The sequence below is a fragment of the Gigantopelta aegis genome, chromosome 7, assembly GCF_016097555.1.
Source record: "Gigantopelta aegis isolate Gae_Host chromosome 7, Gae_host_genome, whole genome shotgun sequence".
In the NCBI taxonomy this organism is placed as follows: Eukaryota; Metazoa; Mollusca; class Gastropoda; order Neomphalida; family Peltospiridae; genus Gigantopelta; species Gigantopelta aegis.
The window spans coordinates 41,908,908-41,928,378 of NC_054705.1; the positions used below are offsets into that span (position 1 = coordinate 41,908,908).

General features: G+C 35.5%; 1 protein-coding gene across 2 annotated transcripts in view; it reads right to left on the minus strand.

Moving 5' to 3' along the window:
* Nucleotides 1-365: 365 nt before the first annotated feature.
* The window catches only part of LOC121377544 (putative extracellular sulfatase Sulf-1 homolog), a 64,607-nt gene continuing 45,501 nt past the window's right edge, over nucleotides 366-19,471 (minus strand). For both annotated transcript variants that reach the window (XM_041505587.1, XM_041505586.1), the window contains exons 16-18: nucleotides 5,288-5,430; nucleotides 4,002-4,122; nucleotides 366-2,220 (exon numbers count right to left, since the gene is read on the minus strand). In XM_041505587.1, coding sequence (XP_041361521.1) covers nucleotides 2,120-2,220; nucleotides 4,002-4,122; nucleotides 5,288-5,430 — 365 coding nt within the window. In that variant the 3' untranslated portion in view covers nucleotides 366-2,119. The remainder of the gene's footprint in view (nucleotides 2,221-4,001; nucleotides 4,123-5,287; nucleotides 5,431-19,471) is intronic.

Below are 19,471 nucleotides of genomic sequence, written 5' to 3' on the forward strand. Positions count from 1 at the left end.
TATCAATTGACTTTTTCTTCAGCATATTGAATGCTAGCACATGGAAACTTGTACATGGAAAAGGTACTGTGCATATCAGGGCTGTAGCTAGACAAAAATTATAGAAACTTAAAGAAAATTCTCTTCTTAACCATTTAAGGAGTTTTAGACTATTAACTACTCAGTTGCCCCCCCCCCCCCCAAAAAAAAAAACAAATCGTAGCTACGTCCCTGCATATGCATTACATCTATAAACTTGTACACATAAATGGAAAGTAGGCCTATATCATTCTACAAAAAAAAAAGAAAAAAAAAGAGGAAAAAAAGCTTTTCTCTCCAAATAAACTAGTCGAATAAAGCTTCCATTAATCTGTGAAATATTCACATGTGTTTCATCAGTTTAATGCCATCAACATCAAATATTACAAACAAAACATAAAAAGTCGAGATCAAAGTGTCAGGGTTCAAAATGATAAGTATACACAGCCCTCAAAAAACATTACAGAATGATCGAGTCCTGAAACTCTGTCAAACACATTTGATTTAACCATGGAGATAATAGACAATCAGGTAAAAAAACGCCTACCCACTGTATACATTTAAAGGTACTCTATCTACATTTATGACACATTTAAAGGTACTATATCTACATTTATGACACATTTAAAGGTACTATCATAACTATGTCATGGTTGCAAGTGCCACATTTCATTATTTTCACGTTTATTTGTGATAAATAACTACAAATAGGAGAAAACTTGAGGTGTTTTCTCTTTTATGGATACATTACCTGTCCTCAAACAAGTGCACTCCCCCCTACGGCTAGTAGTCTGGTCCGAACATCCCATCAGCCAATGGGATGGCCTAAATTCTTCTACTGTATGCTCCCTCTAGTTCCGGTCACGTGACTGTAACTTTTTTCTTTTTTCCTTTGCTGTTTGGTTCTAGAACTAGAAACTAGAGGGAGCATACAGTAGAAGAATTTAGGCCATCCCATTGGCTTTTGGGATGTTCGGACCAGACTACTACCAATAGGGGAGAGGGGAGTATACTTGTTTGCGGACAGGTAATGTTGAAAAGAAATAATTCATCGATCCCTCGCATAATCTTTGTAGAAATAACTCAGGAATATTAAAATTGTAATTCGTTTAAACAGCATATAAACAGATTACATCATTATCACATCATTATCTTAACTTTCTGATACAAAGTTTTTGATTTAGGGAAGCACGGTTTCCTAATAAATCTGCAACCTATTTAATACATAGCATATAAATAAAATAGCATCAGTTCAGACTAAAACTAAACATTTATGTACATGTATATCAATTGACTGACAAAATATTAGATTTCTTGTTATTTCAGACTAATAAAAAAAAATACCAGTTTTTAAAGCACCAATTCATTAAAAAAAATCTCATCCATATTAAAAGGTGGGGTGTTTTAAGTAGCAAAAATCACATATAAAACTTTTCAATTGTTTGTTTGATTCCAACATAAAACATTTTCATCCATAAAAAAAAGGTGTTGTTGTGAAATTAAAAAACAAACATTTTTTTTTAATTTGTTCCCCACAATTATAAAAAAACACATTCTGAAAGCACCATCAATTCATAAAACTTTTTAAACCATATTAAAAGCAGTTTAAAAAAAAATTAAATATATATATATATAGCAACAAAACATTGAAAACAATTTTTCTTCTGTACTTTTGTTTCTTACACTAACAATTTTTTTTTGAAAGCACCATCAATTCATAAAACGTTTTCTCTCTTCTTTTTTTGGTGTGTAAGTACGTATTTTTCTGACGATTCTCAAACATCAGATACAGTTCAGCACCAAAAGCTAAATGCAAAACTCGGCTTGTCCAACTCGAAGCCTGTTTAGTCATCCATTCCACTTCTACAGACAGGCCATATAACAGCGGATTTATATTTCACAAAATTACCCACTTTTTATTGTTTCGAGAAAATACACCAAATTTTCCAAGTGGATAAAACAAAAATTTAGCTTCTCCATTGTGAACCTTGGGTCAAGTTAACATAACCACGTTTCGATGTGGGTAAAACAAAAACCTATCTTCTCCGCCACAAGCCCCCCGGGAGGGGGGGGGAGTTAACAGCACCATGTTTCGCCTCCGTTATATCGTTGTTTGTCCAACGTTGTCGTCATCCAGAATCTCCTCCTCAACGATGTGTTCCGTTTTACGACTTTCTTTCTTTTTCCCCGAGTCAGACAATTCTGAAATCATGATAATGTAAGACAAAAAGAATATTTAATTGTTTTGGCTTTCTTTTCATTCTTTTTTTTGGGGGGGGACAATATTTCAACTCTGTAATCATATTATACAAGCTGTGCTTGCACGACTAGGAGAAATCCATTCAGCTCATTGGGTTTTTTCCCCGTTCCAACCAGTGCACCACAACTGGTAAAACGCCATGGCAGGTACGTTGTATGTGCTTTCCTGTCTGTGGGGAAAGTGCGTATAAAAGATCCCTTGCTGCATTAGACTATGAGTCAGAATTACAAAATGGTTGACATCCAATCGCCGATGATTTAATTAATCAACATGCTCCAGTGGTGTCGTTACACAAAACAAAAACAAAAAATTGACTAGCGGAATATGAAATTGCATATTTCATGACACGTGTGTGTGAGGGGGGAGGGGAGGGGTGTCATTGTCAACATACACAGTACTGGCCAATAAGAATTCTATGGAAGGAAGGAAATGTTTTATTTTACAACGCACTCAACACATTTTATTTACGGTTATATGGCATCAGACATAAGGTTAAGGACCACATAGATATTGAGAGAGGAAACCCGCTGTCGCCACTTCATGAGCTACTCTTTTCAATTAGCAGTAAGGGATCTTTTATATGCACCATCCACAGACAGGGTAGTACACACCACAGCCTTTGATATACCAGTCGTGGTGCACTGGCTGGAACAAGAAATAGCCCAATGGGCCCACCGACAGGGATCGATTCCAGACAGACCGCGCATCGAGCGAGCGCTTTACCACTGGACTACGTCCCACCCATGGAAGCAATAGTGTTTTGTACATCTACTGCCATAATTTATTCAATATAATCCAGTTCCATCCATAGATGTTCATCTGAATGCATGTTGATTTTTTTTTTTTTTTATTTGAGTAAGATTGCATCATTTCATTTTTCAACTTATTTTCGTGCTTATACATGGAATTCTTGTGTCCAGATTGAAAAGAAACAAAGGCCAAAACTCTTTAAAAAAAAAAAAAAAAAAAAAAAAATCCTGGTAAATCCACCTGAAAGTCAACTTAATCTGTAGCAGTAGCTAATAAAGCTATACACAAAATCAAAATGTAATCTCAGTATCTTGACGATTGGCAGATAACCATATATGCATATGGACAAACAGACAGACAGACAGACAGACAGACAGGACGGAGATGAAACCTATAGTCCAGTAGGGGACTAATAAAACCATTTTAACATGTCCCGACTGTTTTAAGTTCAGTCACTTCTGTTGTGAGAATGTCCGAATGTCTCTATCCACCTAATTATATCTACCTTATTTCTAGAGGTCAGGTCAGGGTAAAGTATCAAAAAGACATAAAAACATTTTAACATGTCCCGACTGTTTTAAGTTCAGTCACGTCTGTTGTGAGAATGTCCGAATGTCTCTATCCACCTAATTATATCTACCTTATTTCTAGAGGTCAGAGGTCATGGTAAAGTATCAAAAAGACATAAAAACATTTTAATCTCACTCACTTCTGTTGTGTGAATGTCTGACAGAGCATGTAGTATTCTCTCTCTCCACCTAATTTTATCTACCTTATTTCTACAGGTCAGAGGTCAGGGTAAAGTATCAAAAAGACATAAAAACATTTTAATCTCACTCACTTCTGTTGTAATAATGTCTGACAGAGCAAGTAGTATTCTCTCTCTCCACCTAATTTTATCTACCTTATTTCTACAGGTCAGAGGTCATGTTAAAGTATCAAAAAGGCATAAAAACATTTTAATCTCACTCACTCCTGTTGTGCAATTGTCCGAGAGAACAGCTACGACTTCCCTTACACGCCTTCATGTACGCCAGAGTCTCGTGTAGCTGCTGGAGGACGCCGTAGTTCAGACTCTGGATGTCATTGCGGAGCTGAAAAATTAATTATACACTGTAATTCAGACACTGACTATGTCATTGCGGAGCTGAAAAATTAATTATATACTGTAATTTAGACTATATGTCATTACGGAACTGAAAAATTAATTATACACTGTAATTCAAACTCTGGATATACAAAGTAATTACAGAGCTGAAAAATTAATTATACACTGAAATTTAGACTGGGTGTATGTTATTGCAAAACTGAAAAGTGAATTATACACTGTAATTCAGACTGGGTGTCAATATAATCACTATAATTCTGTATTCTTTATTTATTACTAATGTGATACGTGTCTTTATTTAATATTAACCTGATATATGGGTCTTTATTTAATACTAACCTCATACAGGTCTTTATTTATTACTAACCTGATATGGGTTTTTATTTAATACTAACCTGATATGGGTCTATATTTAATACTAACCTCAAATGGGTCTTTATTTAATACTAACCTGATACAGGTCTTTATTTAATACTAACCTGATATGGGTCTTTATTTATTACTAACCTGATATGGGTCTTTATTTAATACTAACCTGATATGGGTATTTATGTAATACTAACCTGATACGGGTCTTTATTTAATACTAACCTCATATGGGTCTTTATTTAATACTAACCTGATACGGGTCTTTATTTAATACTAACCTGATACGGGTCTTTATTTAATACTAACCTCATACAGGTCTTTATACATTACTAACCTGATACGGGTCTCTATTTATTACTAACCTGATATGGGTATTTATGTAATACTAACCTGATACGGGTCTTTATTTAATACTAACCTGATACGGGTCTTTATTTAATACTAACCTGATACAGGTATTTATTTAATACTAACCTGATACGGGTCTTTATTTAATACTAACCTGATACGGGTCTTTATTTAATACTAACCAGATACGGGTCTTTATTTAATACTAACCTCATACGGGTCTTTATTTAATACTAACCCGATACGGGTCTTTATTTAATACTAACCTCATACAGGTCTTTATACATTACTAACCTGATACGGGTCTCTATTTATTACTAACCTGATATGGGTCTTTATTTAATACTAACCTGATACGGGTCTTTATTTAATACTAACCTGATACAGGTCTTTATTTAATACTAATCTGATATGGGTCTTTATTTAATACTAACCTGATACGGGTCTTTATTCATGTTGTAGTAGTTGATGAATCCTGTGATGAACTCGCAGTACAGGAAGTTGTGGGTCTGGTTGACAGTTCGAAGGCACCAGTACGTGTTGTTGTTCGCGTTCGGACAGAAACAGAACGGTCCATCTAAAAAGACAAACAAACTGTCTCTAAAGATAACTCTCAATCCCTGTCGGTGGGCCCACTGTACTATTTCTCGTTCCAGCCAGTGTATCATGACTGGTATATCAAAAGCCATGGTATGTGCTATCCTGATTATGTGATGGTGCATATATAAATTCCTTTGCTACTAATGAAAAAAATGTAGCGGGTTCTCTGTCTAAGACTATATGTCAAAATTACCAAATGTTTCACCTCCAATAACCAATGATAAATACATCATTGTACTCTAGAGGTGTCGTTAAACAAAACAAACTTTTTTTTAACTAAAGATAACTGATAAACACTGAAACAAGAGTGAGTGCTAACCACAATGAACAGTTTCTCAACCTGTTCATCAAGGCTTGATTGAAATTAATTTTGTGGAGAGCGAAGTAATCTTTGCTTCTCAATTTAAACTGGTAGCAAATGATAAAAAGTTAAAGTCTGTTTTGTTTAGCGAGACCACTGAAGCACATTGATTTATTAATCATCAGCTATTGGATGTCAGACATTTGGTAATTTTGAAATAGACAGAGAGGAAAACCCACTATATTTTTTCATTAGTAGCAAAGGATTTTATATATGCAACATGTACAGACAGGATAGCACATACCACAGCCTTTGATATATATACAGTGAAGCTCATTATTAAAAACATATTTCAAGTCTTGCTTCAGCATGACAGAAAACAATCAATAAGAATCGCTATATCATAACAGGGATTTATCCAGTCCTGTGGGTCTGAACAGGTGTCCCTTCCTAAAAGAAAATGTCAATGAAAATTCCAATTTCTATACTAAAAATACCCATGATTATGTATGTGTGTATACCGGTAAATATATATATATATATATATATATATATATATGTATATATAGACACACACACACACACACACACACACACACACACATCATATAATATCTTACATTTTCAGTGCAATCAAAGTATGTGATATTTTTCAGATCACATACTTTAAGAATTTGATAACTTTGCAAATTAAATGTAAATCAGTCAAGGTCTCGGCACTAGGTTTATTGACATTTAAGCAAACGTACTTGGGTGACACTCCATGATTGACATATGCATTCATAGTCGTCAAATAAAAACATTTCAATGGCAATTTGACACTGAAAGCTGTCCAGTGTTCAGAAAACAAAAAATGTTAGGCATAACTTTGTTTTGATGTAAGGACATCCAAAATGACGTCATTCGAGTTTGACGTCATTTCCATTAAAAAATACACCGCGACACATATTCTTACGTCATTTGAATATCCAGTAATGGCAGACTGGAATTAATATTGCGTGTACAGTTTACAAAAACACGTAGCTTATATGATAAAGAGATTATTACCCTAGTGTATTTTGGTATCATCAATATCATATATTAGGAATAAAAATAATGTATTATGCTCGCCAGAGGCTAGCATAATACAAGTTTTATTCCTAATATATGATATTGACGATTCCGAAAAACACTCTGGTAATAACCTCTATATATATACACACACACATGTATATATATATACCGGTATACACACATACATGATGTTGGGTGTGTATGTGTGTGTGTGTGTGTGTGTGTGTGTGTGTGTGTATATATATATATATATATATATATATATATATATATATATATATCAAAGGCTGTGGTATGTGCTATCCTGTCTGTGGGATGTTGCATATATAAAATCCTTTGCTACTAATGGAAAAATGTAGTGGGATTTCCTCTGTCTATTTCAGAATTACCAAATGTTTCACATTCAATAACTATATATATATCGATATATATATATATATATATATATATATATGTCTGTTGTAATACATTAATTTAACAGTGGTGTACTGAAAAAATATCCCAAGTCTGATTTACTAGTGCTAATGTTTACCAATCCCATCAATGTGACCCTGGCGAAATATCCTGAATAAATCCTAACATAACCTCATTATAAATTGTATCAGAAAACATACAAATGTACATGTACATGTGTACCTAGTTTTTACAAACTCATGTGTCATTGCTATCAATGTTATTGTTATAGTGATAATGGCCTTCACACAACATACAAGTTGGACATCACATTTGACATACTGTTCAACACAAAACAGCTGCCCCACTTATTATGAGAGTTGAAATGGGAGGGCAGAACAGAGGATTCATGACAAGTGTTTTTCAATATGTAAAATATCAATCAAGTCTATGATGACCAGTATGGGGGTCGATCCCTGTCAGTGGGCTCATTGGGCTATTTTTTGTTTCAGCCAGTGCTCTATAACTGGTGTACCAACGACTGTGGTATGTGCTATCCTGTCTGTAAGATGCTGCATATAAAAGATCCCTTGCTACTAATGAAAATGTATAGCGAGTTTCCTCTCTTATAGACTATGTCAGAATTTTAAATGTTTGACATCCTGAAGCCGATGATCAATGTACTCTAGTGGTGTTGTTAAACAAAGCAAACATTAAATGTTGCTAACCGGTATTTGTCTTAATAGAACTTCAACAAATACCAATTAGCTAGACAAGGTTGATATTTTGCATAATATTAAAAAACATGAGTAGCGAATTCTCTTTATTGTAAAACACTTCTAAAACCACAGAGCTTTGACAATTATTAAATACCAATTACAATGTAGCTAGCCAAGGTTGATATCTGGGTATTAAAAACACGAGTAGCGAATTCTCTTTTATCCCATAACACTTGTAAAAGCACAGAGCTTTGACTAATACCAATTAGCTAGACACGGTTGATATTTTTCATATTATTAAAAAACATGAGTAGCGAATTCTCTTTTATCCCATAACACATCTAAAAAGACAGAGCTTTGACAAATATCAATTAGCTAGACAAGGTTGATATTTTGCCTATTAAAAAACATTTGTAGTGAATTCTATTTATCCTATAATACTTCTAAAATAATATTTTAAATTGATATTTAGTAAATCACAGTTCTAAAGTGAATTACATTGTTAATATGATGTGATCACAATTGGCACAGATGAAGTCTGTTGTCAGTCACTATAAATCTAAAATCTAAATGTTAAGGCATCAAAATATCAAATCAGATTATGGCATGGATATTATAGGCAAGTTATTGGATACATTTTTATTTCATCTCACCTAGGTCAGCATATATATCCACTGGATATAGGATGACATGCAACCACACAAAAATTAATATGGATGGTCTGTTCCAAATTTAAAAAATTTAAAAAAAAATATACTCAAGATTGTACCTTTAAAAATTACTAAACAAAAAGGAGAAAGGATGATGTGTTAAAATTACTAAACAAAAAGGAGAAAGGATGATGTGTTAAAATTACTAAACAAAAAGGAGAAAGGATGATGTGTTAAAATTACTAAACAAAAAGGAGAAAGGATGATGTGTTAAAATTACTAAACAAAAAGGAGAAAGGATGATGTGTCAAAATTACTAAACAAAAAGGAGAAAGGATGATGTCAAAATTACTAAACAAAAAGGAGAAAGGATGATGTGTCAAAATTACTAAACAAAAAGGAGAAAGGATGATAAGTTTACAGCACATTGATTTATTAATCATCACCTAATGGATGTCAAACATATGGTCATCTGACACAGTCATAAGACTTAAAGTTTGTTTTGTTTAACAACACCACTAGAGCACATTGATTTATTAATCATCACCTAATGGATGTCAAACATATGGTCATCTGACACAGTCATAAGACTTAAAGTTTGTTTTGTTTAACAACACCACTAGAGCACACTGATTTATTAATCATCACCTAATGGATGTCAAACATATGGTCATCTGACAGTCATAAGACTTAAAGTTTGTTTTGTTTAACAACACCACTAGAGCACATTGATTTATTAATCATCACCTAATGGATGTCAAACATATGGTCATCTGACACAGTCATAAGACTTAAAGTTTGTTTTGTTTAACAACACCACTAGAGCACATTGATTTATTAATCATCACCTAATGGATGTCAAACATATGTTCATCTGACACAGTCATAAGACTTAAAGTTTGTTTTGTTTAACAACACCACTAGAGCACATTGATTTATTAATCATCACCTAATGGATGTCAAACATATGGTCATCTGACAGTCATAAGACTTAAAGTTTGTTTTGTTTAACAACACCACTAGAGCACATTGATTTATTAATCATCACCTAATGGATGTCAAACATATGGTCATCTGACAGTCATAAGACTTAAAGTTTGTTTTGTTTAACAACACCACTAGAGCACATTGATTTATTAATCATCACCTAATGGATGTCAAACATATGGTCATCTGACACAGTCATAAGACTTAAAGTTTGTTTTGTTTAACAACACCACTAGAGCACACTGATTTATTAATCATCACCTAATGGATGTCAAACATATGGTCATCTGACAGTCATAAGACTTAAAGTTTGTTTTGTTTAACAACACCACTAGAGCACATTGATTTATTAATCATCACCTAATGGATGTCAAACATATGGTCATCTGACACAGTCATAAGACTTAAAGTTTGTTTTGTTTAACAACACCACTAGAGCACATTGATTTATTAATCATCACCTAATGGATGTCAAACATATGTTCATCTGACACAGTCATAAGACTTAAAGTTGTTTTGTTTAACAACACCACTAGAGCACATTGATTTATTAATCATCACCTAATGGATGTCAAACATATGGTCATCTGACACAGTCATAAGACTTAAAGTTTGTTTTGTTTAACAACACCACTAGAGCACATTGATTTATTAATCATCACCTAATGGATGTCAAACATATGGTCATCTGACACAGTCATAAGACTTAAAGTTTGTTTTGTTTAACAACACCACTAGAGCACATTGATTTATTAATCATCGGTTATTGGATGTCAAACATATGGTCATCTGACACAGTCATAAGACTTAAAGTTTGTTTTGTTTAACGACACCACTGGAGCACATTCGTTAATTTAATCATTGCCTATTGTATGTCAAGAGAGGAAACCCGCTACATTTTTCCATTAGTAGCAAGGGATATATCTTTCATATACACATCGTATAGACAATGAGGGAAATATAAGACAAGATTTGTCACAAAACAGCTTCACCCTTTGTTTCCATTTGTTGTCCGCAGACATTGTCCACACAGATGTGAACAACATCATCAACCTCAGCATCACCACAACTACATGTACATAAATCCTCTACATCACCAACTATTTTCTGGCCGGACCTATATATATATAGTTATGATTTAGTAAACTAGACTGGGAGTGGCAGTCTTCTTTGTAGCATTGCAAGAAGGATGACATCTGCAGTAAAAGATTTCCTCTAGAGTGGCTGTCCTCCTATAGATGGGGCACTAGATAGATTCATGGAAGAAAAGGAAATATTTTATTTAACGATGCACTCAACACATTTTATTTACGGTTATATGGCGTCGGACATATGGTTAAGGACCACACAGATATTGAGAGAGGAAACCCGGTGTCGCCACTTCATGCGCTATTCTTTTCGATTAGCAGCAAGAGATGTTCGACTAGTTTGCCAAATGCCCACTCGACTGCATTGCCCTGATCAAGTATTACGGTTTTGTCGTTCAGATTCAAGAAACAAACCCAAACGACCTTCAGACATTCAAGATTACTATGTATACAATAGGCCATGGAATTGGAAGATTAAAATTTTGAGATTTCTTCTCATCATCATCATCTTATACTTTCGACCTAAAATATAGGATCTATTTTTACAGGAATCCACTCTTCTGTATTTATTTTTACAGGAATCCACTCTTCTGTATCTATTTTTACAGGAATCCACTCTTCTGCATCTATTTTTACAGGAATCCACTGTCTTTTATCTATTTTACAGGAATCCACTATTCTGTATCTATTTTTACAGGAATCCACTCTTCTGTATACACAAGAGTGGATTCCTGTAAACATGTGCAGTCTGACAATTAATGTATATTAAAGAAACAATATCACAAAACCTAGAGGTGATTTTGAAATGATCAAAATAGTATTTTGTCAGTTTCACTACTGATATGCTACTTTTAATATTTTCTGTTTTACCCGAGGCTTCAAATTTGGCAAATAAAGATGGATGGAGATTTTTTGAGGGGCATTCTACAGCCAGAAGGCAGGGCAACAAGGCAACCTTCAACAAGTGTATTAATATAACACAACAGCACCCATTTGAAATAAAGAAGTGTGAACCGGGGCCCCTCAACATAGAAATTAAATTACATGACAAATAAGAGAATGATCTAATTTTATAATTGTTACATTTTTTTATAATGGAAGTCCTTAGTCTGGCGGTCCTTCTGACAGAGGAGCCGGGGCAATTGCCCCCTTTGCCCCCTTATAAATCCAGCACTGTTCACCACATAATCGATTGGCTGTTAATGCAAGGCTCAAATTTAACTATGGTACTGATGGCAACTGCTGTCATTGAGATATAAATTGCTGTAGGTAGAGCATCACCGATGCCACTTTTGTGCCGTCAGTAAAGCTCCTCAACAATGGTAAAATGTATACACCTGGGGCCTCATTCACAAAGCTCTCTTAGGCTCTGCTAGACAACAAAGCATCCTCTTTGAAAAGTCTTTTAGCATTGCACTGCCAGATCGCAAAGGTGCGAGAGTTTAGTGAAGTAGGCCTGTATTTAACAGTTGCACATTTGAAATACATGTAGCAAAATAACCTTTCAGTCATGTTTATTTGCTGCAAATGTCACTTTTTAACAATTAGCCATAGGTAGGATCAAAACTGCCATCGGTGAGCCATTTCACTTACAGCAATTCTTTTAAAAATTGCCATGGAACACAAATTATTCAGTTCGAGCCCTGTAATGTGATTTTAAAGTTGAGTAAATGACATGCACACACAACAATGGGAGCGTGTTCTACATACATGTAAGTCAACTACCAAAACAAATAGTCAAAACCAGAGAAAAATCAAATCAAAAATCAATTAAAGACACATGGGCAGACTCCGCCAGGAAAGATGAATGATCACTCCCGCACCCCTCCACATGCACTCGTCTAGACAGTCTTAGAAGAGCTGCAAATTGATCACCTTATTGTAAAAGACAATTTCTCACCTAGCACCATTTTAGGAAAGTGATCTACAGCTCAGCTTGATATATTTTCATGGCAAAGACTGTATGGGGGGTTTCCAAACAATGACACAAAACCCTAACACAGCTAGCTAACAGTTCATGCAGGTTTTTTGACTACTCGTGAAAGATGGAGCAAACAGAAGGAACTGAAGAAGAATAACAGTGGGAGAGAAAGAAGGACGAGACAGTTTTTCTTACATGTCCAGACCGGAGGCGTACGCCAGTGCTGGTTCAACATTAACGAGCACTCCATTCCTTTAATAGAACACAATGGGTGGTTAAGGCGCCGACCTTAAAAAATGGAGACAGAAAAAAAACGTTTTGGCGTCTTAACAAAAGCATTTTCGTACATTCACTGCATGCACGTTCATGTATATTGTCAATTTAAAGTTAATTTCAATACACTGTATGTTCCATGCAAGCAAGTTCATTTATATTGTCAATTTAAAGTTAATTTCAATACACTGTATGTTCCATGTAAGCAAGTTCATGTATATTGCCAATTTAAAGTTAATTTCAATGTTGAAATTCACATCACTGCTTTACCAATTTAAGGTTAATTCCAATGTCTGCAAAAGGGCTGTATGTTCAATGCATGCACATATCACTGTTTTATGAATTTAAGGTTAAATTCAATCCACATTCATGTATTGCCAATTCAAGGTTAATTTCAATGTCGGGGAAAAAACACTTTATGGTCAATGCATGCACATATCACTGTTTTATGAATTTAAGGTTAAATTCAATCCACATTCATGTATTGCCAATTCAAGGTTAATTTCAATGTCGGGGAAAAAACACTTTATGGTCAATGCATACACACATCACTGCTTTACCAATTTAAGGTTAAATTCAATATTGGCCTAGAACATTGTATATTGTGTATACCAATATTCCAGGCATGCATATTCTTGTATTGCTAATTTTAGATCAGAGTTAAATTTTGGCCATGTAAAGGCCAAAAACAGCAATAATGTTTATATATTGACATACTATAATTACAGATTCGAGATTAAATTTAATGTTAGTCTAGAACATTGTATATTCACTGCATGCATATTCATATATTGCCAATTTAAATATTGGTTTCAATGTTAGCCATATAAAGACCAAAAACAAGCAACAATATTGTAATATAGTGAAGATTAAATTTGATGTTAGTTTAGAACACTGTATATTCACTTCACGTATTAAGATTTGTTTCAATTTTGACCTAAAACATTGTACATTATTCAGTGCACACATGCTCAATTATTACCAATCCATGGATAACTTCAGTGTCGGTTTAAAACTGTACATTCGCTGCATGCACACCATTACTTTACCAATTCAAATATAACTGCAGTGTCGGCCCAAAACACTGTACATTCGCTGCATGCTCCTTCATCCATCACCAGTTTTAGGTTAATTTTATTGACAACTTTAAATGCACATAGTTTTTTAGAAAACAATTGGACATTCTATTCCACAGGCAACAAGAGAGAAAAGAAGACCTCGCCATGGAAAAAACTAAGTAGAGTGATTAAATTCATGTCCTAACTCACATGTCGATTCTATTCCACAGGCGACAAGAGAGAAAAGAAGACCTTGCCATGGAAAAAACTAAGTAGAGTGATTAAATTCATGTCCTAACTCACATGTCGACTCTATTCCACAGGCGACAAGAGAGAAAAGAAGACCTCGCCATGGAAAAAACTAAGTAGAGTGATTAAATTCATGTCCTAACTCACATGTCGATTCTATTCCACAGGCGACAAGAGAGAAAAGAAGACCTTGCCATGGAAAAAACTAAGTAGAGTGATTAAATTCATGTCCTAACTCACATGTCGATTCTATTCCACAGGCGACAAGAGAGAAAAGAAGACCTTGCCATGGAAAAAACTAAGTAGAGTGATTAAATTCATGTCCTAACTCACATGTCGACTCTATTCCACAGGCGACAAGAGAGAAAAGAAGACCTCGCCATGGAAAAAACTAAGTAGAGTGATTAAATTCATGTTCTAACTCACATGTCGATTCTATTCCACAGGCGACAAGAGAGAAAAGAAGACCTCGCCATGGAAAAAACTAAGTAGAGTGATTAAATTCATGTCCTAACTCACATGTCGATTCTATTCCACAGGCGACAAGAGAGAAAAGAAGACCTTGCCATGGAAAAAACTAAGCAAAGTTGTTAAATTAATCTCCTAACTGACTAGTAGATTATGGGGAGATATTAGCATACTGAGAGTTGATATTTAATAATTGCCCTCCTTGAACTGTCTCAGGGAAATGATGGGAAGAGAGAATGAAAGGCCCCTGTACACAGTGAAGGAAGGAAGGAAATGTTTTGTTTAACCATGCACTCAGCACATTTTATTTACGGTTATATGGCATCAGACCACATAGATATTGAGAGAGGAAACCCGCTGTCGCCACCTCATGAGCTACTCTTTCCGATTAGCAGCAAGAGATTTTGTATATGCACCATCCCACAGGCAGGGTAGTACATACCACGGCCTTTGATATGCCAGTCATGGTGCACTGGCTGGAATGAGAAATAGCTCAATGGGCCCACTGACGAGGATCAATCCCAGACCGACTGCACATCGAGCGAGCGCTTTACCACAGGGCTATGTCCCACCCCTGTACACAGTGAGTCTGGGAAAGGAAAGGAATGTTTATTAGTGACACCTCAGCACATTTTAAACTACAGCTATTTGGTGTCTAACATATGGTTATTTTGATACTTAATCAAGCAATAGGACAGGAAAGGAATGTTTATTTAGTGACACCTCAGCACATTTTAAACTACAGCTATTTGGTGTCTAACATATGGTTAATTTGATACTTAATCAAGAAATAGGAAAGGAAAGGAATGTTTGTCTAATGACACATCAGCAAATTTTAAACTACATGTACAGCTATTTGATGTCTAACATATGGTTATTTTCACACTTGGTTTGGAAAGGAAAGGAATGTTTATTTAGTGACACCTCAGCACATTTTAAACTATGGCTATTTGATGTCTAACATATGGTTATTTTCACACTTGGTTTGGAAAGGAAAGGAATGTTTATTTAGTGACACCTCAGCACATTTTAAACTATGGCTATTTGATGTCTAACATATGGTTATTTTCACACTTGGTTTGGAAAGGAAAGGAATGCTTATTTAGTGACAACTCAGCACATTTTAAACTATGGCTATTTGATGTCTAACATATGGTTATTTTCACACTTGGTTTGGAAAGGAAAGGAATGTTTATTTAGTGACACCTCAGCACATTTTAAACTATGGCTATTTGATGTCTAACATATGGTTATTTTGACACTTGGTTTGGAAAGGAAAGGAATGTTTGTTTTGTGACACCTCAGCACCTTTTAAACTATGGCTATTTGGTGTCTAACATATGGTTATTTTGACACTTGGTTTAGAAAGGAAAGGAATGTTTGTTTTGTGACACTTCAGCACATTTTAAACTGTGGCTATTTGGTGTCTAACATATGGTTATTTCAACATTTGGTTTGGAAAGGAAAGGAATGTTTGTTTTGTGACACCTCAGCACATTTTAAACTTACGGCTATTTGGTGTTTATCATATGATTCTTTCAATACTTGGTTGAGAGCGTGGAAACCAGATGCCACCACATACAGAGTATATAAATTGCACCTATCCCAAAAAGCAGAAAAGGAACATTTCTATGCACTTTCCTATACAGGACAGCACATACCACGGTCACTGATGTCCCAGTCATGTGGCAAGAAATTTACAATTAGGAGATCAGTTCCACACAGTTAAAAAAATAAGCAATGAAACAACAAATACTAAAGAAACATGAAAGACGAGACACAGAAACAATCCCCGGCCACTATCCAACTTTGGGTAGTACCAGGCATTATGTTTTACTGTCCAGACATCTTTCCTTTACTCTAAAATCTAAGCCGTCATGGTTTTTGTGTATGTTTAGTCAAGTGTTTTTTATGTGGATTGGTTTTATCCATAGTTACTCTCTGTTTTTAAGTTTATTTCTTATTTTTCGTATGTATTAAGTGTTATTTTAACACTTAATTCTTCAACCATTTTGCATTTGGTTTTGTTCTTATGTTAATGAAGGTTTGTGTTTATGCCTAATTGGAAGTTCTTGACTTCCAATTCATTTACTTTCTCTGTCTTTTCCAGATTAGAGAATGTATACTTCATCTGTAGGCATCGCCGATTTGCAATAATGACACCAATAGAGCACATTGATTTATTAATCATCGGCTATTAGATGTCAAACATTTGGTAATTCTGAAATATAATCTTGGAGAGGAAAGCCGCTAAATATATTTTTATTTGCATCATCCAGCAGACAGGATAGCACACACCACGACCTTTGACATACCAGTTGTGGTGCTCTGGCTGGAAAGAGAAAAAGCCCTTGGGGATAGATCCCAAACTGACAATGCATCAGGCAAGTCTTTTACCATGGGGCTATCAGACTATTAGATGCAAACGCTGTTTTGCAGAATATTTGAAGATGCTATCCACTAGAATACAGCGTGGATCTGACATGGCACAAATGGAAAGAAATACAGACGTATGCTACAAGCCCAGAGAAGGCAGAGTAATCTGGATGTTCGTCTGACATGGCACAAATGGAGAGAAATACAGACGTATGCTACAAGCCCAGAGAAGGCAGGGTAATCTGGATGTTCGTCTGACATGGCACAAATGGAGAGAAATAAAGATGTATGCTACAAGCCCAGAGAAGGCAGGGTAATCTGGATGTTCGTCTGACATGGCACAAATGGAGAGAAATACAGACGTATGCTACAAGCCCAGAGAAGGCAGGGTAATCTGGATGTTCGTCTGACATGGCACAAATGGAGAGAAATACAGACGTATGCTACAAGCCCAGAGAAGGCAGGGTAATCTGGATGTTCGTCTGACATGGCACAAATGGAGAGAAATACAGACGTATGCTACAAGCCCAGAGAAGGCAGGGTAATCTGGATGTTCGTCTGACATGGCACAAATGGAGAGAAATACAGACGTATGCTACAAGCCCAGAGAAGGCAGAGTAATCTGGATGTTCGTCTGACATGGCACAAATGGAGAGAAATAAAGACGTATGCTACAATCCCAGAGAAGGCAGGGTAATCTGGATGTTCATGTGACATGGCACAAATGGAGAGAAATACAGACGTATGCTACAAGCCCAGAGAAGGCAGAGTAATCTGGATGTTCGTCTGACATGGCACAAATGGAGAGAAATACAGACGTATGCTACAAGCCCAGAGAAGGCAGAGTAATCTGGATGTTCGTCCTTAAGCAACAGTTCCGAGGCCTGCAAATCCAATAATATCTTTTTAAAGCCCTTTTTATTACTACGTATACTCAAATGTTAATTCCATCCACTTGTGTTAAACCCAATATGCTCAATCTGTAGTCCTCACTTGATGTGCTTATACCAAGGACCTGATAAGAATAACCCAGGAACCTGATAAGAATAACCCAGGGACCTGATAAGAATAACCCAGGGACCTGATATGAATCTGATATGATTACCCAAGGACCTGATATACTTAACCTGGGGACTTGATACATGTATGATAATACCAGGGACCTGATATGAATAACCCAGGGACCTGCTATGTTTAATTCAGATACTGGATATGAATAACCCAGGGACCTGATATGAATAACCCAGGGACCCGATATGAATAACCCACGGACCCAATATGAATAACCCAGGGACCTGATATGAATAACCCAGGGACCTGATATGCTTAACTCAGATACTGGATATGAGTAACCCAAGGACCTGATATGCTTAACTCAGATACCGGATATGAATAACCCAGTGACCTGATATGCTTAACTCAGATACCGGATATGAATAACCCAGTGACCTGATATGCTTAATTCAGTGACCTGATATGCTTAATTCAGATACCGGACATGAATAACCCAAGGACTTGATATGCTTAATTCAGATACCGGATATGAATAACGTAGTGACCTGATATGCTTAACTCAGATATCGAATATGAATAACCCAGTACCTGATATGCTTAACCTGGGGACTTCATACATGTATGCTTATACCAGAGACCTGATATGCTTAACTCTGATACCTGATATGACTGACCCATGGAACTGATATGCTTAACCTGGGGACTTGATACATGTATGCTTATACCAGGGACCTGATATGCTTAACTCAGATACCTGATATGACTGACCCATGGAACTGATATGCTTAACCTGGGGACTTGATACATGTATGCTTATACCAGGGACCTGATATGCTTAACTCTGATACCTGATATGACTGATCCAAGGAACTGATATGCTTAACCTGGGGACTTGATACATGTATCAGGGACCTGATATAAAGAACCAAGGTACTTGATATGATTCACTGAAGGACCTAGTACATTTAACGCAGGTACCGTATATAAATGTAGCTCTGGCACAAAAATTAATTATGATTACAACACACTGGCTTACTACACTGAATTATATTAAGACAATATCATAACAAAACACTGGACTATAAGACTGAAAACAATCACAACAATACCATTACAACATACTGAATTACAAGACTGAAAATATAACCACACGACGATATCATTACAACATACTGAATTACAAGACTGAAAATATAACCACACGACGATATCATTACAACATACTGAATTACAAGACTGAAAATATAACCACACAATATCATTACAACATACTGAATTACAAGACTGAAAATATAACCACACGACGATACCAATACAACATACTGAAAGTTTGTTTTGTTTAATGGCACTACTAGAGCAAATTGATTAATTAATCATCGGCTATTGGATGTCAAACGTTTGATAATTCTGACACACAGTCATCAGAAGAAACACACTACATTTTTTCTAATGCAGCAAGGGATCTTTT